This window comes from Telmatherina bonti (genome assembly GCF_933228915.1).
Source record: "Telmatherina bonti genome assembly, chromosome: 5".
In the NCBI taxonomy this organism is placed as follows: Eukaryota; Metazoa; Chordata; class Actinopteri; order Atheriniformes; family Telmatherinidae; genus Telmatherina; species Telmatherina bonti.
Window position 1 is genome coordinate 7,216,678 of NC_136623.1, and position 20,099 is coordinate 7,236,776.

Consider the following 20,099-nt stretch of genomic DNA (forward strand, 5'->3'; position numbering starts at 1 on the left):
CAGGACAAGGTTGAAAGTCTGGCGCTGCCTTACAGCCAGTGAACCTCATCAGTTGTCAAACACTCCTCTAGTTGTGCATCAGATTTACAATCAGCTCTTAATTTTTCAGGAAATCAGAAAATTCTTCAGTTTTAACATCTGATAAGTTTTTGGTTTTTTTTTTTTCTATCTTCCACTGGGGATAAAATATAACTAGATGAGATTCATAAATCATTGCTTTCTTACATGATAAACAATGACTAGGTCTTGTAAGTATCAGAGGTATGGACAGTTTGATATTAAACGCTGATCACTGCATCCGTCCATCCAGCTAAAATAGGCCTTAAGGCTGAACAGTTCCCGTCATCACGTCTGTATCTCAGCTGCAGACATGATGAAACATGCAGGATTCACATCTGGATCGTTTCCTGAACTCATTTACTCAGAAATAAGATTTTAAATTAACAAAATGTCTTTTTTTCCCTTCATTTTACATGTGAAAATATCAGAATGGATTAGAAAACCCAGCTAACGGTGCATGTTAAAGAGAGCCTCAGAAACCCACCGAAATACAGCAAAGATCACAAACACAGCGGGTGGGTTTTATTCTGGCTGATTTTATCCAACCAGTGTCATTTAACAAAGTCAACAGTTCAATCTCAGGTGATATGTCTTAAATAAACTCAAACTAGAGGAGAGATCCAGTCCCACTTCTCACCAACACAAATCATTTCTGAAAGAAGAAAATTAGAGTTGAGGTTTATCCTGATGCTCGGCTACAGAAAGGCTCCGGGGTTCGATCGAGGGTCTTTCAGGTTTCTGTATTTGTGTGTGAGCCAAATGCCAAGGATCTGAAAGTGAAGAGAAACAAGCAGGTGTCAGAAATAAGCAGCGATTCCCACATTTTACAGGCCTGGTGTGGTTGCCGTGGAGATCACGACCTCTGTGAAGCTGAAGAGGAGGCCGATGCCGCCGACAAACTGCAGCACCTCGCCGGCGTACCTCTGGAGGATGTTGGAACAGGCGATGCAGGTGGACGGGCTGCTGAAGCATTGCTGAGAGGCGACAAGGCGGTTAGAGGAGAACGTCCAGATCATTCCGCGGGAACGACAACGTTTTACTCACCGCAGGACAAGAAGCGTTGTAGTTGACGTAAGAGAAGCCGCAGCAGTTCAGCGTCTTCTCCACGTCCACCTGAGTGGCCTCGGATTTGTTCCATCCAACCTCCAGCAGCTGGCTCTGGATGGTAAAAACAATAAAAAAGGTTTTAAATGTGAAAATGAACCCTTAAAAAATGTCAACAAGTCCATTTTCCAAATACGAATTCTTTATAACATTAAAAATAAAGTACCACATTTTTTAGGGATATTTACCATTTATCACCATGTGATATTTTTTACAGTAATTTTCTACTTTGTGGTGTCCATTAAGCGGCAGAAGACCCAAATCAAATTGTGTTGATGATTTTCAGCAAAGTTTGGATCATAAAGATGTTAAAAGTCTCAGAAACTGATGCGTCATGTGTCAGTGGGACTAAATGCACTCTGGATGCATCAAGCAATTCAAAGATACTTTATTTATCCCCGAGGGGAAATTAAAGGTCCAAGCCAGCTCGTCCAAGCTTTGACATACAGACATGTAACATTTACAGAACTGAACTGAAGCTTCGGCTGAAGCCAGTTTTACCAGCGCCGCCTTATAAATGCGGAAAAGATGACATGAGGAAGGATGGGTGGATGTTGGAAAAAAAAAAGAAAAAAGAAGTTTCTCTACACTTCACCTAAAGGGGGAAGGATAAAGATGCAAAAACAAAAAATAAAAAAATTTAAAAAAAAATACCACACCTCTAAGCATACACACAATTTCAGCACACAATATGGGAGGGTGGGTGTGAGGTCGCAGCCAGCCAAGCAGCGCGCCCATCCAACTCGCTGTCGGAGAGTGGAAGGAGGGGCGAGGTCCGGAGAAGGCGGTGAAAGATAGGAGTGTGTGTCTGTAGCAGTGGGTGTGTTCATCATCCAGTTCATCTGTGCCACCTGGTGTAAACGCGGCCTTGAGAGCTGAGTTCAGTTTAAGTTCCACAGGCCTGAGAAAGGGAGGGGGGCTGAGCATCAGACAGCATTACATTCCAGGAGACGTGATAACCAGCCTGCCCAAGGCCAGTCAGGGAGCCAGATCCAGATATCAGCTTTGTTTTGGGTCAAGCTAAGCTTTGTTTGGCTCAGCTTTGAGTCCTCAGTGGTCTCAGTCGGACTCTGAAACAGCCAAATCGGGGTCAGTTTCCACTAAAACCGAGCAAACGCTTCTCCAAGAGGTTTCCCACTTACGGTTGAGCTCCAGAACCACGACCAGCCGCCAGGTCGGACAAGACCGGCATCCAGTCGCGGTCCAGCGCTGTCACGCATGAGCTTTAGTGCTAGTTGCTCGGCGGAGTCCATCACAGATCTTCCAAAGCTTGCAAGACACCAGGAAACCGCACACACCAAACAGCAGAAACCCAGTTATCATAAATCCAACTGTGTAGGAATCCTCAACAGAAAGAAGCAGCAGGTACATGACCTTCATCACGTATCCAGCAGCATGCATTCTGTCAGGACCTGCGGGCTCCCTTTCACCCATTCTTTGGAGAAAAAAGATTTGATGAGTTGCATTGAGAGACCAGCTGACCAGATCCATGATTTAAATTCAGAATGAAATGGAGCAAGAAGCTCAGATAGATAGATGACAACACAAAGAAGCAGCAGGAAGCATCTCAGCACAGCACCGGTAAGGGTTGTATCTGAGCTTTCATTTACATTATTTATTCATTATTTTCTGTCTGGAATCTCCAGGTTTATCCAGATGTCATTGTCCACTTCACCAGTTCCACCTTCCAGTACCAGGTTGGTCCCTTTTTCCTCCAGAACTGCTTTCATTCCTGTTTCGCACATTCAACAAGGTGAAAACGTTCCTGAGAAATATTTATCCATGTTGACATGAAGCATCACACAGTTCCACCACGTCGCCATGACAATCTCCTGTTTCACCTCATCATGATGAGAATCTCCCATCCGCTCTGCTGGATGTAGATCTGGTGACTGTGGAGGCCGTTGGAGGACAGTGAACTCATCGTCATGGTGGAGATGATGTGAGCTTTGTGACATGGTGCATCATCCTGCTGGAAGTTGCTACACTGTGCTCAGAAAGGGATGGACATGGTCAGCAGCAGGACTCAGGTAGGCTGTGGAGGTTAAACCATGTCATGTTGGTACTAAGGGGACCAAACTGGGACCAGAAAACCTCCCCCCACCATTCCACCAGCAGCAGCCTGAAGCGTTGATCCTGACGGCAGGATGGATCCATGTTGTCATGTTTCCAGCAGATTCTGATCCTACCATGTGAATGTGGAGCTGAACTGGAGACTCATCAGACCAGCAACGTTTCTCCATCTTCTATTGTCCAGTTCTGGTGAGTCTGTGTGGATTGTAGCCTCAGTTTCCTGTTCTTACTGACAGGAGGGAACCCGCTGTGGTCTTCTGCTGCTGGAGACCATCTGCTTCCAGGCTGGACGCGTTGTGTGTTCAGACATGATGTTCTGGTTGGAACCAGTGCTTACTGGACTTTCTTCTCTTTCCATCATCTCCAACCAGACACTTAAATCCCTTTTCTTCCTCACTCTTCATCAACTCGTCTTCCCCACGTCTACATGCATCGAGTTGCTTCCTTGTGATTGGCTGTTTAGATATTTACGTTAAGCAGTGAAACAGGTGGAGCTGATGATTGCAGGACAGTCAGTGGATCTAATAAGTTTCTAATGAAACTGAAAACAACTCCAATGTGTCCAATAATAAAGCTGTAAAATGTCTATTTTGTTTTTAGTCGACTTTATCTGGAGACCAACTGGCTGGAGATGGAAACCAGTTAGAACTTCTGTCTTCTGCTCGTCAAAGTTCCTAGTTTAACCCAAAGTTCAGATCCTGATCTGCCTGCCTCGTGTGTGTTCATGCAGCAGTAATGCGACTTGTGGAGTCATATGGAGAGGTTTTATTGTGCTTTACATTTTTATTAATTATGTAAACTTAAGACAGAACTTATTTTCCATACATGCACCCACCTGTTGGTCTCTGTTCAGAGCCAGACACGCGCAGGAGATGGAAAACTGCAGCACGAACACGACGAAGAGGATCATCATGTACTGGACAGAGTTCAGGATGTTTCCTCCGTCTGCATCATCAACAATCCTCCAAACGTCAGCTGTGCACAAAGGATACGAAGAAGAGCAGGATCTGGTGGTGCTTCATGGCTCCGCACAGCCCCACGAAGGAGACCAGCAGCAGGAAGGAGCCCACCCCGATGACCCCCGCCACCACGCTGATGCTGGAGACCAGGCCGAACCATTTCCCCCAGGCTGCCACTCCGATCAGCAGCAGACTCACCATCTGAAACGCATCCACAAGCCGTGACCTCCAAACGCACAGCAAAGACCCGACCCCCCCCAAACCGTCCAGATGTGACGTCTGCAGCTGGACTTCATCAGCAGAGCCGCGTTGCCAGATCTTGTGACAGAAACAAGCCATGTGCTTCGCTGAAATGCCTCAAAAAGCAGCAGAAGAAGTGAACCCAGCTCCGGAGGAGGAACTCATCCTGCTGGGCGGACTGGTGCGCGCTCAGGCCAACCGTGCCAGATTACCCATCATGCTTTGTGCAGAGAAACGAGCAAAACTCAACATTTTCTGAAGATGATCAAAACAAAAATAAACTTCAGTTTGTGTGATGAGAACCGCTTCAGGTAGTCAGGATTACTACACACGTTGTGTACAAATATGTACATCGTATCATGATCTGTGTACAATGTACACAAACCATGAAGTAAAATTCTGGATTTTCACTTCCTGGAATTAAATATTTGCTGCTTTTCTGGACTCGTGTGACCTGGAAGTCGTAAAAAGCTGCAGATGAGTCACATTAACATGTAAATATGTCAATAACAATAATAAATACATAAAATACATTTAATTTATTAAGCCAGGGCTTCATGTCCTCCTGACTGGATGGTCTCCCAGTAACTCTTACTGGTATCTTTGCTGAAGCCTCTTTTAGACCAGAAACTCTTCATCAGTTCCATCTTTACAGAACGACTCGGTTCCTTTGAACTGAGTCACTCAGGAGAACTGTTTGCAAACTCTGAACCCCCTGCAGACCTTTAACCTGCTGCACAGTCCGTCCTGCGTGTGCAGCGGTGCTTTTACTGCCACCAAAGTCCACCTGAGACGAGTGGAGTGGAAGAAGACAGAAAACAGGAAGTTTGATGCTGCTTGCAAGGAGGAAGTAAAAACACGGACCTGGACAGAACCAGTAACGGCAGACAGGACCAGTAACGGCAGACAGGACCAGTAACGGCAGACAGGACCAGTAACGCGGCAGACAGGACCAGTAACGCGGCAGACAGGACCAGTAACGCGGCAGACAGGACCAGTAACGCAGCAGACAGGACCAGTAACGGCAGACAGGACCAGTAACAGCAGACAGGACCAGTAACGGCAGACAGGACCAGTATAACCCAACAGAACATTTCCCAGCAGCTTCTTCCTGCTTGTTGCGGTTTAAAAACATTTTCTTAAGTAAAAACGATTTTTTTTAAAAATTAACATTTTTCCACCAACTCCACATAAAAAGTTTCTTCCTGCATCAAAGTAACTTCAGTTTAAATGTTTGATATTTTAGAAGCTTTTATGTTTAAACCAATCAGCGCGCGCTGATGGGCTGATGTCAGACACCTGCCAGGTGATCCAGGCCGGAGATTCTCCCAGTAAAACATCATCATCATCACCATCCTCATCCTCATCATCAGCAGCAGCAGCAGCGTCTCTTACCACATAGAGGATGTTGAGCGCAGAAAGCGCGTTTTTGGTGCAAACAAACCCTCCGCAGACCATGGCTGCAGTCCGACCTCCTGCTCACACAGCCGGCTTGTCAGTGCGCTGCTGCGCGCGCGTGGATCCTCAGCAGGTGGAGACGAGGCGCGCGCTTCCTGGACTGAAGCTGCGCGCTGATTCGCCACCTGAGTCCACGTGACTCATTTATTATTCCGCGTGCAGGTGATCAGCTGGAGCCAATCAGCTTCCAGGGACACCGAGGGGACGGGGACGGGGGGCGCGCCCTCTGGTGGAAACCACATCACCTGCCTCCAGGTCTCACAAGGAAATGCAAGACTGGTTTTCGCCTGATAAATAAGTCATGTTTCCATGGAAACCAATTCCCGCCACTTCAAAATGAAGATTATTGACAAAGTAACACAATAATGAGATTCAACGTCACAATAATCAAAGATACTTATTACTAACAATATACTACTCATAACAATAATAATATTACAGATATCTATCTCTCTCTCTCTCTCTCTCTCTATATATATATATATATATATAGATATATATCTATATATGATATATATATAGGGACACATTAAACACAAGCAGAAGCTTGTTACAGATTAATGTGGTCCTCATAGTTAAGTTGTTTTCGTCACCATTTAACCATTCCTCTGTTAACCGATTAATCATTTACCAATTACAGTTACAGTTGCGCTCATATTTATTCATCCCCTTTCATTAAAGAAGGAAAAAAACAGCTACATGCAAAATAAGCTGAAATTGACTAAAGTAATAATAAATAAAAATTTTATGAAAATCATGACATTATTTTCTAATTCTGGTTCAATAGAAATATTTTTTTTAAAAGTAAACAAATAAGATAATTTATTACATATTAAATCAGTCATAAAGTAATATTTAGTTGAACAATCCTTTAATGTTTCCGCTCCAGTCAGGTGTTTTCTGTTCCTCTCAGTCAGACTTCTGCACCTGTTGACAGGTATTTTGTCCCACTGTTCAACAGAAAAGTCTCTCATTTGTCCAGGACACATTTGTTTTTTTCTTTTTTCTTTCTTCAACTCAATTAAATGAAAAACAGTGTCTTATTTTACTAAATTATATTTTTGCAAATTTTTAGTTATTGTTCCTTTTTTTTTTAAGTCTGAAGTTTTAAGTTATTTGAGTGACTGTTGTAAATTCAGCTTTTCTTTAATGAAAGGGGATGAAGACATATGAGCCCAACTGTATACAACATATAATCAGTCAACTAATAATCAGTTGTTTGATGGTTGCAGCTCTACATTAACATCTTTAGTCTTGTTGAACCTGGAGATGGACTCACTGAGCCCGTTCCGTATCTGCAGACCCCCCATGGAAGAGACAAGCTGGTACTTTTAACTCTTTTTTTCCCCAGTTAGCAGGTATTTTCTCTGGTATCATACTCATGTTGAACTCTGCCAAGTGGAACAAGATCAGTCCACAGTTTTATAGATGAAACGGGTGTAAAATTAATTTAATTCAGTTAACCGGAGATCGTAAATTAGCTTCATGTGAGATGATTTTCCAATCCTCAATTCTGACAGCCACGTTTCCATAGAGACCATCTGAAGAGGTTTCAGCTGAAGGTCCAGATGCATCTCTCAGGTCCTGGTTCCGGATTTCAGATCCTGTTCATCTGATCTGGACAGATTTTCCCTCTGTACTGCTTCTGTTGTCCTCCATGTCCAGTCACGCTGAGACATCAGTGTTTCCAGCTGCAAAAATCCTGTTTGTGTTAAGCTGTCTGATCTTTGCAGGTTTTTAAACAAACATGATGCGTCTCTGACAGGCTGCAAGTAACAAACAGCCAAAAAAATCATTAAAATGGTCCCTCGACAAGTTTTGTTTGTCGATGCTAAACTGGCTCATCCCTTGAGTTGGGAGCTTTTCACGCTTCAGTAAATCGTCTCTTAAATGCAAAATTCCTCTGATAGTGGTCAGAACTGGACTGTAAATTAGATGAAATAGCAAAGAAATCAACATGAAAAAACCTTCAGAAGGTCTGGATTACTAAAAGATCACAACAAATCTGACTGATGGGAAGCAAAGTATTTAAAAGAAAAACAATTTTTTTTTTAATCATGTTTTTTAAACATATCAAATCTGCTCATTATTACACACACAATTCAGGTTGTTTTAATCATCTGAACACTCAGAAAAACATTATAAGGATTTTTATCCTTTTTAAAACAGCTTTGCCATCATAAAAGATTATTATCAGAAACCCTTCTGAATCCGTCACCGTCTTAAATGTAGAATAAAAATGTTTTATTCATTGAAAAGACACCAAACATGCAGCAATCTCAGCTTTCTCCTGCAAGGAGGAATTCTGCTGCCAGTTGCGAGAACTTTTATTCTGACAGAACAGAAGCTGAGTTTCCTTAAACTAACAAAGCAAAACTTTTTTTTTTTTTTTTAAAGGTGGTAAATGTTTCTGTTACTTGGATTAAAGCAGATAAACTGAGTGTCGTGTCAGCAGGGAGATGCTAGTTTATGCTGCACTGATGATGCTGATTGTTCAATATTAGAAGTAGTTTACACAGATTAAAAACAACAGCTGTGGTGGACATCCACCAGAGGAAATGGAGAGTGTCTGATCACTGAGAAAAATCTTTGATTTGATTTGATACACAAGAGCAAAAAAAAAGAAAGTTCTTCAGGAATTCCTTTCATCTCTGGGAATATCTTCTATATTATTTCACATCTATAAAGATGGATCCATCATGGGACCTGATTGATTGGCAGGTCTGAATAGAAACAGCTGAGGAATCATGTTATATCAGTAAGTCGTGTTTTTGTGGAACATGAAGAGGAAGAACACACAGTTTTAGCTAATCAGGTCTTATCAGGACTTTATCGTCTTCACAGATGAATTTGTTCTGATATCCCAAACCTGCGGAGTCCCAGCTCTGTGTCGGGTTTGTCCCAGGTATCATCAGTCCATAAAGCTTTTCGTTCAAATTCCTCCAGTACCTTTAAATAAAACATGAAAATCAGCACGTTGTAACATCCACACCTACAAAATGATTCACTTCATACTGAAACGTCCAGTCAACGACTTCAAACGTCATTTTACTGAACCAAAGTCCTTCACCTCTTCATCATCACTCCAAACCAAACCTTCACCTCAGCTTATTGTTGTCGATACAGCCTGACAAACTCACGCTATGCCATCTATCCTAAACATCAACACTCTGTTCAACATTAGATTCCTGTGCTTTATAAATATAATATGATTGAACTTACTGTTTTCTATGTGGTTTGGTGGACACATACACGCTTTGCCCCGCCCCCTGTATCGTGGAAGTTACGTAAAGTAACAAGTTTTTAGTTAAGACCAGAAAAATGGCTTCAGGACTTCTCTGTGTGCTGTTTACAGTTTTTCACTAAAATAAAAGCAATATTTCTACAATTTCAATAAACTACAGTTGCAAATTGCAGGTGTTTCCATTGAGTGGGATTTAGTGCAAAAGCTGTGGTTCTTGTTAAATCTCATCCATGCAACGAGACTTTATGAGAACCGCGGCTTTTGCCGCGTCGCCATGTAGTCGTGTTTCAGGTTTCCACTTAGTGGGAAAGATTTTCCACAGGTTTTTAAAACAATTAGCTCTCATTTCTTTCTAAGTCCTCTAAAACTGCATTTCAGGGACGTGCAAAGCACAAAAAGTCTTTTCATCACGCTCTTACAATAAACTTTTATGTGGATACGTCTCAAGACCACCTCATGACATCATACAAAAGTTTTAGCTCTATTCAAGAGGTTTTTCTAAATGTAGGTTTTTCCATCCATCCATCCATCCATCTTCTGCCGCTTATCCGGGGTCGGGTCGCGGGGGCAGCAGCCTAAGCAGGGAAGCCCAGACTTCCCTCTCCCCAGCCACATTTGCCAACTCTGCGGGGGGGATCCCGAGGCGTTCCCAGGCCAGCCGAGAGATATAATCCCTCCAGCGTGTCCTGGGTCTTCCCCGGGGTCTCCTCCCAGAGGGACGTGCCTGGAACACCTCACCAGGGAGGTCCAGGAGGCATCCTGACCAGATACCCGAGCCACCTCAACTGGTTCCTCTCGATGCGGACACCCTATCTCTAAGGGAGAGCCCGGCCACCCTGCGGAGGAAACTCATTTCAGCCGCCTGTATACGAGATCTCGTTCTTTCGGTCACGACCCACAGCTCATGACCATAGGTGAGGGTAGGAACGTAGATCGACTGGTAAATCGAGAGCTTCGCCTTCTGGCTCAGCTCCTTCTTCACCACGACAGACTGGCGCAGAGTCCGCATTACTGCAGACGCCGCACCGATCCGTCTGTCCATCTCACGCTCCATCCTTCCCTCACTCGTGAACAAGACCCCGAGATATTTAAACTCCTCCACTTGAGGCAGGACCTGACTCCCGACCCGGAGAGGGCAATCCACCCTATTCCGGCTGAGGACCATGGTCTCAGATTTTGAGGTGCTGATTCTCATCCCAGCCGCTTCACACTCGGCCGCGAATCGCTCAAGCGAGAGCTGGAGATCACGACCAGATGAAGCCAACAGGACCACGTCATCCGCAAAAAGCAGGGACCCAATCCTGAGGCCACCAAGTCGGATCCCCTCAACCCCTCGGCTGCGCCTAGAAATTCTGTCCATATAAGTTATGAACAGAATCGGTGATAAAGGGCAGCCTTGGCGGAGTCCAACCCTCACCGGAAACGAATCCGACTTACTACCGGCAATGCGGACCAAGCTCTGACACCTGTCGTACAGGGACCGGACAGCTCGTACAAGGGGGTCCGGTACCCCATACTCCCGGAGTACCCCCCACAGGAGCCCCCGGGGGACACGGTCGAATGCCTTCTCCAGGTCCACAAAGCACATGTAGACTGGTTGGGCAAACTCCCATGCCCCCTCCAGGACCCCAGAGAGGGTATAGAGCTGGTCCACTGTTCCGCGACCAGGACGAAAACCACACTGCTCCTCCTCAATCCGGGATTCGACTATCCGGCGGACCCTCCTCTCCAGGACCCCTGAATAGACCTTACCAGGGAGGCTGAGGAGTGTGATTCCCCTGTAATTGGAACACACCCTCCGGTCCCCCTTCTTAAAAAGGGGGACCACCACCCCAGTCTGCCAATCCAGCGGTACTGCCCCCGATGTCCACGTGATGCTGCAGAGGCGTGTCAGCCAAGACAGCCCTATAGCATCCAGAGCCTTAAGGAACTCCGGGCGGATCTCATCCACCCCCGGGGCCTTGCCGCCAAGGAGCTTTTTGACCACCTCAGCGACTTCAGCCCCAGAGATAGGAGAGTCCACCCCTGAGTCCACCAGCTCTGCTCCCTCATGGGAAGACGTGTTGGTAGGATTGAGGAGGTCTCGAAGTATTCCCTCCACCGACCCACAACGTCCTGAGTTGAGGTCAGCAGCTCCCCACCTCCACTGTACACAGTATTGATGGAGCACTGCTTCCCCCTCCTGAGCCGCCGGATGGTGGACCAGAATCTCCTCGAAGCCGTCCGGAAGTCTTTCTCCATGGCTTCGCCGAACTCCTCCCATGCCCGAGTTTTTGCCTCGGCAACAGCCGAAGCCGCATGCCGCTTAGCCCGTCGGTACCCATCAGCTGCCTCCAGAGTCCCACAGGCCAAGAAGGCCCGATAGGACTCCTTCTTCAGCTTGACGGCATCCCTCACTGCTGGTGTCCACCAACGAGTCCTGGGATTACCGCCACGACAGGCACCAACGACCTTACAGCCACAGCTCCGGCTGGCCGCCTCAGCAATAGAGGCACGGAACACAGCCCATTCGGACTCAATGTCCCCCGCCTCACTCGGGACATGGTTGAAGCTCTGCTGAAGGTGGGAGTTGAAGCTCGCTCTGACGGGGGACTCAGCCAGGCGTTCCCAGCAGACCCTCACAACACGTTTGGGCCTGCCAGCTCTGACCGGCTTCCTCCCCCACCATCTGAGCCAACTCACCACCAGGTGGTGATCAGTTGACAGCTCCGCCCCCCTCTTCACCCGAGTGTCCAAGGCATGTGGCCGCAGGTCCGACGATACGACTACAAAGTCGATCATCGAACTGCGGCCCAGGGAATCCTGATGCCAGGTGTACATATGGACACTCTTATGCTGGAACATGGTGTTCGTTATAGACAATCCATGACGAGCACAGAAGTCCAATAACAAAACACCATTTGGGTTCAGAGGGGGGGGACCATGCCTCCCAATCACTCCCCTCCAGGTCTCACTGTCATTGCCCACGTGAGCATTGAAGTCCCCCAGCAGAACAATGGAGTCCCCAGAAGGAGCACCCTCCAGCACTCGCTCCAAGGACCCCAGAAAGGGTGGGTACTCTGAACTGCTGTTCGGTGCATAAGCACAGACAACAGTCAGGACCCGTCCCCCCCACCCGGAGGCGGAGGGAAACTACCCTTTCATCCACCGGGGTAAACCCCAACGTGCAGGCACCAAGCTGGGGGCTGATGAGAATGCCCACACCTGCTCGGCGCCTCTCACCATGAGCAACTCCAGAGTGGAAGAAGGTCCAGCCCCTCTCGAGGGTACTGGTTCCAGAGCCCAAGCCATGCGTCGAGGTGAATCCAACTATATCTAGTCGGAACCGCTCAACCTCGCGCACAAGCTCAGGCTCCTTCCCCACCAGAGAGGTGACGTTCCACGTCCCCAGAGCCAGCTTCTGCAGCCGGGGATCGGACCGCCAGGGTCCCCGCCCCTTGCTGCCGCCCAGCTCACATTGCACCCGACCCCTACGGCTCCTCCCGCAGATGGTGAGCCCACGGGAGGTGGGGCCCATGTAACCCTTTCGGGCTGAGCCCGACCGGGCCCCATGGGCGAAGGCCCGGCCACCAGACGCTCGCTCTCGTACCCCGCCTCCAGGCCTGGCTCCAGAGGGGGGTCCCGGTAACCCGCGTCCGGGCAAGGGAACATTCATGCCCAGGTTGGTCGTCATCATAGGGGTCTATGAGCCGTGCTTGGTCTGGTCCCTCCCCTAGACACCTGTTTGCCATGGGTGACCCTACCAGGGGCATAAAGCCCCCGACAACATAGCTGCTAGGATCTTCGGGACGCACAAACCCCTCCACCACGATAAGGTGACGGCTCAGGGAGAGGTGTAGGTTTTTCCGTTATCAGTTTTTTTTATTGCAATGTTTAGGTTTTACACAAGTGTAGGGGGAATGGAAAGCTGCTGCTCAGTAAAGTAAAACTCACATATTACAGGTTTCACTGCAGAAGTATCTAAAACCATCCAAGTGGATTGAGTACCATAAACTGTAACGTTCCAAACAAATTCAGTGACAGAATTTTATGCATTGAAGATACTGATCAATTTTCTTCCAAGATGTAAGGGTAGAGTAGTTTAGGGTTAAAAGAAAATACTTAGAAACTTTTCCAAAAGAAGAGTTTTCTTACTGTAGTGCGTTGTGGTGTCCATCGATCCAGACCCATCTGTCGCCAGTTTTCTGCAGTCCCATCCAGTATCCATGAAAGTTGTCGAAGTAGGGTTTCATGTTATTACTGATGAATTGCTGTAATTCATATTATTGCTTCCGATCAAATAAATTGACTTGGCATCAGCTCTGCTCCGAGTATCATTCGTTTATTTAATATTTTACTCAAAATAGAAAATAAAAATGGAAATTAATCAGCTTGTTTTTCATCCTTTCAGAAATCCAAGACAAAAAAAAAAAAAAAATCAGGAAATTTTATATGTTTTATTTAAAAGATTAAACCAGAAAAAGAACAAAAATTCATTTGGACATTGAATTTTTTGGATTTCTGCAACCTGGAAGGAATTCTATGCTCTGTGTTTTATAAAAGTTCTGATATTTGATGAGTTTTCTCAGTTTTTCTTATAACACGTGTTGCTTTTGGGTGGATGTTGGTCCTTCAGGGAGACAGGTGGTGGGATGTACCGTGGTGATGCGACAGTAGCGTATCATTACAGCGCCGCACGGAGGCCGGCCAGGGCAGAGCGAGCAACAACAGGCGGTTTTTTATTCAATACTAAATGAACGAATGTTAAATGGAGCAAATTCTGATCAGATCTTTTATTAAGCTGGTTTTTTAACAATATTTTGATAAAACAGGATGTGATGTTGGTGCAGAGTTTGTGTTAAAACTCACCTGTTCCTGCAGGTCATCAATAACAACCAGATCTGCTTCTTTGTCTCTGCAATACTGTCGACTTTCAGTCCATGTCTTCCAGGGACTTTCTTCATAAAACAGGTAGCACTTTTTATTGTACTGAATCCAGCCGGTGCGACACGGCTGACACTCTGCGTTCATGAAAAAACACAAAGAAACAAGAAACTTTATTAAAACATAAATAACACAAATATACAGAAAAAAAAAAAATCAAATAAAAAAACTGTTTCACAGCAGAAAATTCTGAGTTTCATTCAAATACCAACAAATTCAGGTTTGAAGACTTGGTTTTATAAACAACCCAGAATGAGAAGCTTCTGGGTTTTATGGATCAATTTAAGGGACTTATTTATTGTCGCAAATCAGAAACTCAATAAAAAATTTAAATAATTTAATTACTGAATAAAACTATTGAAATTAAATAAAAACAAGTACTTAAAATGATTAGTTTCAAAATAAAAATGGCCCCTAAAAACACTGAAAAGATAAAAAAAAAATTCAATATAATTGCAAAAGAAGAAAATCATGTGTTTAAAAGTGCAAATTCTTATTAATTTGTTCGTTTTCACTCTGAATGTCCAGCATGAGAGAAGCAGCTGATGCCAGAGGAGACTGGTCAGACTGGTTGGAGATGATAGAAAGACAACAGGAAGTCCAGTAAGCACTGGTTCCAACCAGAACATCATGTCTGAACACACAACCCGTCCAGCCTGGAAGCAGATGGTCTCCAGCAGCAGAAGACCACAGTGGGTTCCCTCCTGTCAGTAAGAACAGGAAACTGAGGCTACAATTCACACAGACTCACCAGAACTGGACAATAGAAGATGGAGAAACGTTGCTGGTCTGATGAGTCTCCAGTTCAGCTCCACATTCACATGGTAGGATCAGAATCTGATCAGAGTTTTCATACTTTGTATGAGAAGCTACAACTTTCCGTTTGCCGCTTTAATTACTCACACCTCAAATGTCTTACCAATCACACAATATTTCTCACAGCCCTGCAAGAAAAAAAAGCTCTGCTCGGCTGATGCATCAAGAGAAAGCCAGATGAAGTCCTCAACTACGTCCACGAGGATAAAATGAGTTTTGTTCTTGTGGCTTTGAGAAGAAAAAAGCTGACATGAGAGCTGGGGTCTTAACGTTAGCGACTAATTTGAGAGCCCAAAGTCTTAGCATTAGCTGTGAGTGTGAGAAATAAGCTACTAAATAGTTTACAGGTTAATGTAGTCTAGTGGTGAATGAAAACATCTGATCTGAATGTGGCATTAGGGTAGACACAGAAGCTGATTGGACAGAAGCGTCAGAAAACTTTTCATTTATGCTAAGATCTCGCTGTGCATCAGTAAGTCACCTAAGACTTGCTGATAAAACTAAAGCCTTATCAGAAATGGTCTCCATGGAAACATGACTGTCAAGAAAAAACTGAACTGAGATTTTTGACTCAATATAACTTGTGCTTTATTTTTATTGAAATGATCCTTTTTCTTTTTTTCCACAAAAAGGCTAGAAATGTTTGGTCCTTAAACACACCATACTAACTCTCAGTCAGGTGGTGGAGGGATGATGATCTGGGCTCGTTCTGCAGACACTGAGTGGACCATGAACTAGTCTGGATACCAAAGTCTTCCAGAGTCAGATGTGAGTCCATCTGTCTGACAGCTAAAGCTTGGCTGAAACTGTCCCATGCAACAGGACGATGCTCCCAAACACAACCACACATCTGCAACAGAACCAAGGTGTTGACACAATCCATTCAAAGTCCAGACCTCTTCCTGACTGAGATGCTGTGGTGGGACCTTCAGAGAGCTGCAGGAACCAACGCTGCAACCATTAATGACGTAGCATAAAGCTGACTGGGCCTGAAGTGCTGTGAGAGACTGAAAACATCAACAGAAAAGCATCACTGCAGCTGATTGCTGCTGGAGAAGCTTCTACAAACTGGACTGGACCCTAAATCTGCATCCAGGATTTACCAACCTGGTCATTCCTGGTTTCTGTTCAGAGTTAAAGCTGTCATGACATCAGAGATCAACATCATTCACTTCTTACTTTTGTCGGGGCAGAAGTCATCAACTGAAAAGTTTCTGAATTTCAGGATAACTTGTTGTGTCCAGTTGAGGTCGTCTCTGTCGGTCATGACATCTTCCAGGCTTTGTTTGTAGTCGTCTCTCTCTCTCTTGACCTCCTCAGTCTGGTTCTCCATGTCTCTCATCCTCAGCATCATCTCGCTGAGATTCGCATCCTGATTGTACATGATCACAGCAACTAGGAAGGACAGGAGACAGCAGATCAGTCAGCTGATGAAAACATCACATTCATTATTTCTAACTTCATTACGGCATCTGACTTGATAAATATGCCCTGAAAATGATCCCATATTATGAGTAAATATGACAATGAACAGTGGACCTGCCCCTGTAAAGATATTGTCTACTAGTTATAGTTGAACTAGTTTGTTCCAGACAGATACTATGAAATAAATAAGCAGACAAGCTGGAATTGTTATAATCATTAAATCTGTATCATTGGTTAGCTGCTTGTAAAGAAATGTTTAAGACACCATTGGTTGTTCTGGTTTGACTTCATACTTTTCATGTTGGTCACTGAAATACTGTTTAGTTGTTATGTCACCATGAGTAAAATTCATGCATCACACCAAAAATATTATCTTCTTCAAAGTTTCGCAAAAGATTGGCTTGTTAGCTTCAATTCCTTCTTAGAATGAGAACCAGCTTTATTTGTCATTGAGCCAGCATTCCAGCACAACAAAGTTATTCCAGTACAACCCATCCAAGATGAGACAAAACAATGTAAATGTGACATAATCAGGATCAGGCAGACCGAGGCAGCAGCCACAAAGTTGTGCATCTTATGCAGGGTGGGGAAAAGTTTTCTTCTCAACTCTTTGGTTGAGAAAAGATTGATATCTGTGGGAAAAGTTAGTTCAGAGGCTGCACTTCACATGTTGGCTCATCTATTTTGTGTGTATGACACAGTTAAAGGTACAGAAGTAAGAATATTTAGGACTTGGCAGTGGCTACGTACTCGAACCAGGAGGCTTTATCCATCTTGTAGCCTTCTATTGATCTGATCAATGATAAACTTGCAACTAAGTTAAATCACCAGTAAATTACTACTAATCTTATCTGGGCAGAAATTCCTGCTTCTAAAGCTGCTACTTCTTGCATAGTCTATTGTTCTGAATGAGTATTAGCATTGGAGTTGTTAGCATGCTAACAACTATTTAGAGTAACCAATTAACCGAACATGCATGTCTTTGGATGGTGGGAGAAATCCGGAGCACCCGGAGAGCATACACAGGGAGAACATGCACACAGAAAGGCCTCCAAACCTCCCCCCAGCCGAGGATTGAACCGACTTGCTTCTTGCTGTGAGGCCACAGTGCTAACCACTATGCCACCGTGCAGTCAGTCTATTTCTGTCTATTGTGAAACCTCAAAACAGAAAAAAACTTTTGAAATATTTACTGTCTTTTAGACATTTTATGCAGCTTTGGTGGAAATCATATGAAGATATGGGTTGACGATGGCAGCAGTGCCCAAGTCTGGTACTCAAGATTTACTATCCTGCAAATGAATGGCTTGTTACCAGGCATCTGCAGAGCTGAATGACATCAGAATGAGGGAATTCAGCCATTTGATTCAGGTGTGTTGGAGAAGAACACACCTCTCACTGAATGTGAGAGACTTTTCTGTAAGAACTGATGTTGATAAGAAACTCACTGCAGATGATGACGACCATGCTCACCACTAGAAGACCACACAGTATCCCCAAAACCAGCAGCAGGAGGCGCAATCGAGGGTGAACATCTGCTGATGGAGAAAACTGTCATCATCAGCGCTGTCAACACATTCCAAAAAAGTTGGGATGTTCTTTAAATCTAAACAAATCAGAAACTAAAACACCTTCAAATTGCATTATTTGAAGTGGGCAGCCAACCAGTCTGGCTGTCTGTGACACAGGTGCAGAGAATAATAATCGGAACCGGTACTGGGAGCAACATTGAAGTGGTGAAAACAAAGCTGGTGAATTTTTGTAACTAGATGCTATGTGAATATGTGTCTGAGAAACTGGAGATTGGTACAGGGATGTGTTTTGATATATTGAGTAGGCCCACAGCAGGTACGGCTCATTCCAGATAACTTCTGAATGTGACAGACATATACAATTCAAAACTCTGGCCTCCAGGGATATATGTTCACCATTATTATGAGGCCCGTGACCCTATGGTAATTGGTAATGAGGGGGTGGTGTTGAACTGAAATTCTGAAACAACTCGTAATCATAGTAACTGCAATGATATGAATTGATCTCCCTATGAACATCTGTGTTGTGCCTTACAATGCACATGAGCTGCGTGTGAAACTGACAAATCACATTGTTTTGTTGTAGACAAGCTGATGAAGAAGTGTAACATTCTGTGTGTACAGGAGACGTTCCTGGCTAAGCAAGAACTGGAAAAATTAAATTCTATAAATTGAAATTTTCATGGAGCGGGTGAATCAACAACTGACCTAAGTGACAAATTAGTTCAGGGGAGAATTCCAGGGGGAGTAGCCAACCAGAAAATACAACCAGATTGTCAATGTCATAAGAATGGGAGTTGACTGGGCTATTGGGTTTGAGGCATTTTAATGATTATTATATTGAGCCTCCACCTTATTGTGGTGGAATGGTTTGTGTGTCCTGAAGATCCTAGCAGCTTTGTTGTCAGGGGCTCTGGTAGGGTCTTCAATGGCAAACAGGTGTCTAGAGTAGAGGCCAGACTAAGTGCAGCTCGGAGACACCTATGATGATGATGACCATTGGCATAAATGTTCCCTTGCCCAGACGTGGGTCACCGGGGCCCCCCTCTCTGGAGCTAGGCCTGTGGTTGGGGCCCAACAGCCTGGTGGCCAGGCCTTTGCCTGTGGGGTCTGGTCAGGCTCAGACTGAAAGGGTTACATGGGCCCCTACGACCATGGGCTCACCATCTGCAGGAAGAGCCGTTGGGGTCAGGTGCAATGTGAGCTGGGTGGCAGGAAGAAGTGGGAAACATGGCAGTCTGATTTTCGGCTGCAGAAACTGGCTCTAGGGATGTGGTACGTCACTTCTCTGGTGGGGAAGGAGACTGAACTTGTGAGTGAGGTTGAGTGGTTCTGGCTAGATATAGTAGGACTCAATTTGACGCATGGCTTGGGCCCTGGAACCGTGAGAAGAGCTGGACCTTCTTTCACTATGGAGTTGCTCATGGGGAGAAGCGCCAACCAGGTGTTGGGTTCCCTACACCTTCGGGTGGGAGGACGGGTCCTGAATGTTGTCTGTGCTTATGCACTGAATGGCAGTTCAGAGTACCCATCCTTTCTGGAGTCCTTGGAGGGAGCTCCCTCTAGGGACTCATCATGGATTGTCTTTAACAAACACCATGTTTGAACATAAGAGTGTCCATATGTACACCTGGCATCAGGCATTTTGGCCACAGTTCGATGATTGACTATGTAATCATATCGTCGGACCTGCGGCCACATGACTTGGACACTCAGATAAAGGGGGAGGGGGAGGAGCTGTCAAGTGGAGCTGTGGCCGTAAGGTCGTTAGTATGCCATCAAGCTGAAGAAGAAGTCCTATCTTGGCCTGTGGGACTCCAGAGGCAGCTGATAGGCATCGACAGACTAAGCGGGATGCGGCTCCGGCTGTCACCAAGGCAAAAAGTTGGGTGTGGGAGGAGTTCGGCGAGGCAATGGAGAATGATATCTAGACACCTTCGAGGCAATTCTGGTCCACCATCTGGCGACTCGGGAGGGGGAAGCAGTGCTCCATCAATACTGTGTACAGTGAAAGGGGGGAGCTGCTGACTTTAACTTCGGTCAGTAGGAGGAATTCTTTGAAGACTTCCTCAATCCTACTATACTGTTCTCCCTCAACTCCTTGCCAAGGTAAACAGCTATATAACTCCCCTTCAATAAACCACGTAGACGCTTGATTTGGTTCGAATCTTTATGGTCCAATGAAGTAGGGTAAAACTGCAACATAAAATACAGCACATTCAGAATGTGGAATAAAAGTATGCTAAAGAAAGCTACTAGCTTAGC

The 20,099-nt window shown here is 45.2% G+C and overlaps 1 protein-coding gene across 1 annotated transcript; it reads right to left on the reverse strand.

Annotated features, from left to right (window-relative positions):
- Positions 1 to 755: 755 nt before the first annotated feature.
- On the reverse strand, positions 756 to 5,903 carry LOC306755829 (tetraspanin-13-like; the record flags this gene model as incomplete). Its single annotated transcript, XM_079240370.1, has 6 exons — positions 5,832 to 5,903; positions 4,230 to 4,397; positions 4,073 to 4,153; positions 1,105 to 1,218; positions 921 to 1,034; positions 756 to 830 (listed from the first exon to the last, which is right to left on the reverse strand). The coding sequence occupies exons 1-6, from the start codon at positions 5,892 to 5,894 to the stop codon at positions 756 to 758; spliced, it is 615 nt and encodes a 204-aa protein (XP_079096496.1). The 5' UTR covers positions 5,895 to 5,903.
- Positions 5,904 to 20,099: the final 14,196 nt, after the last annotated feature.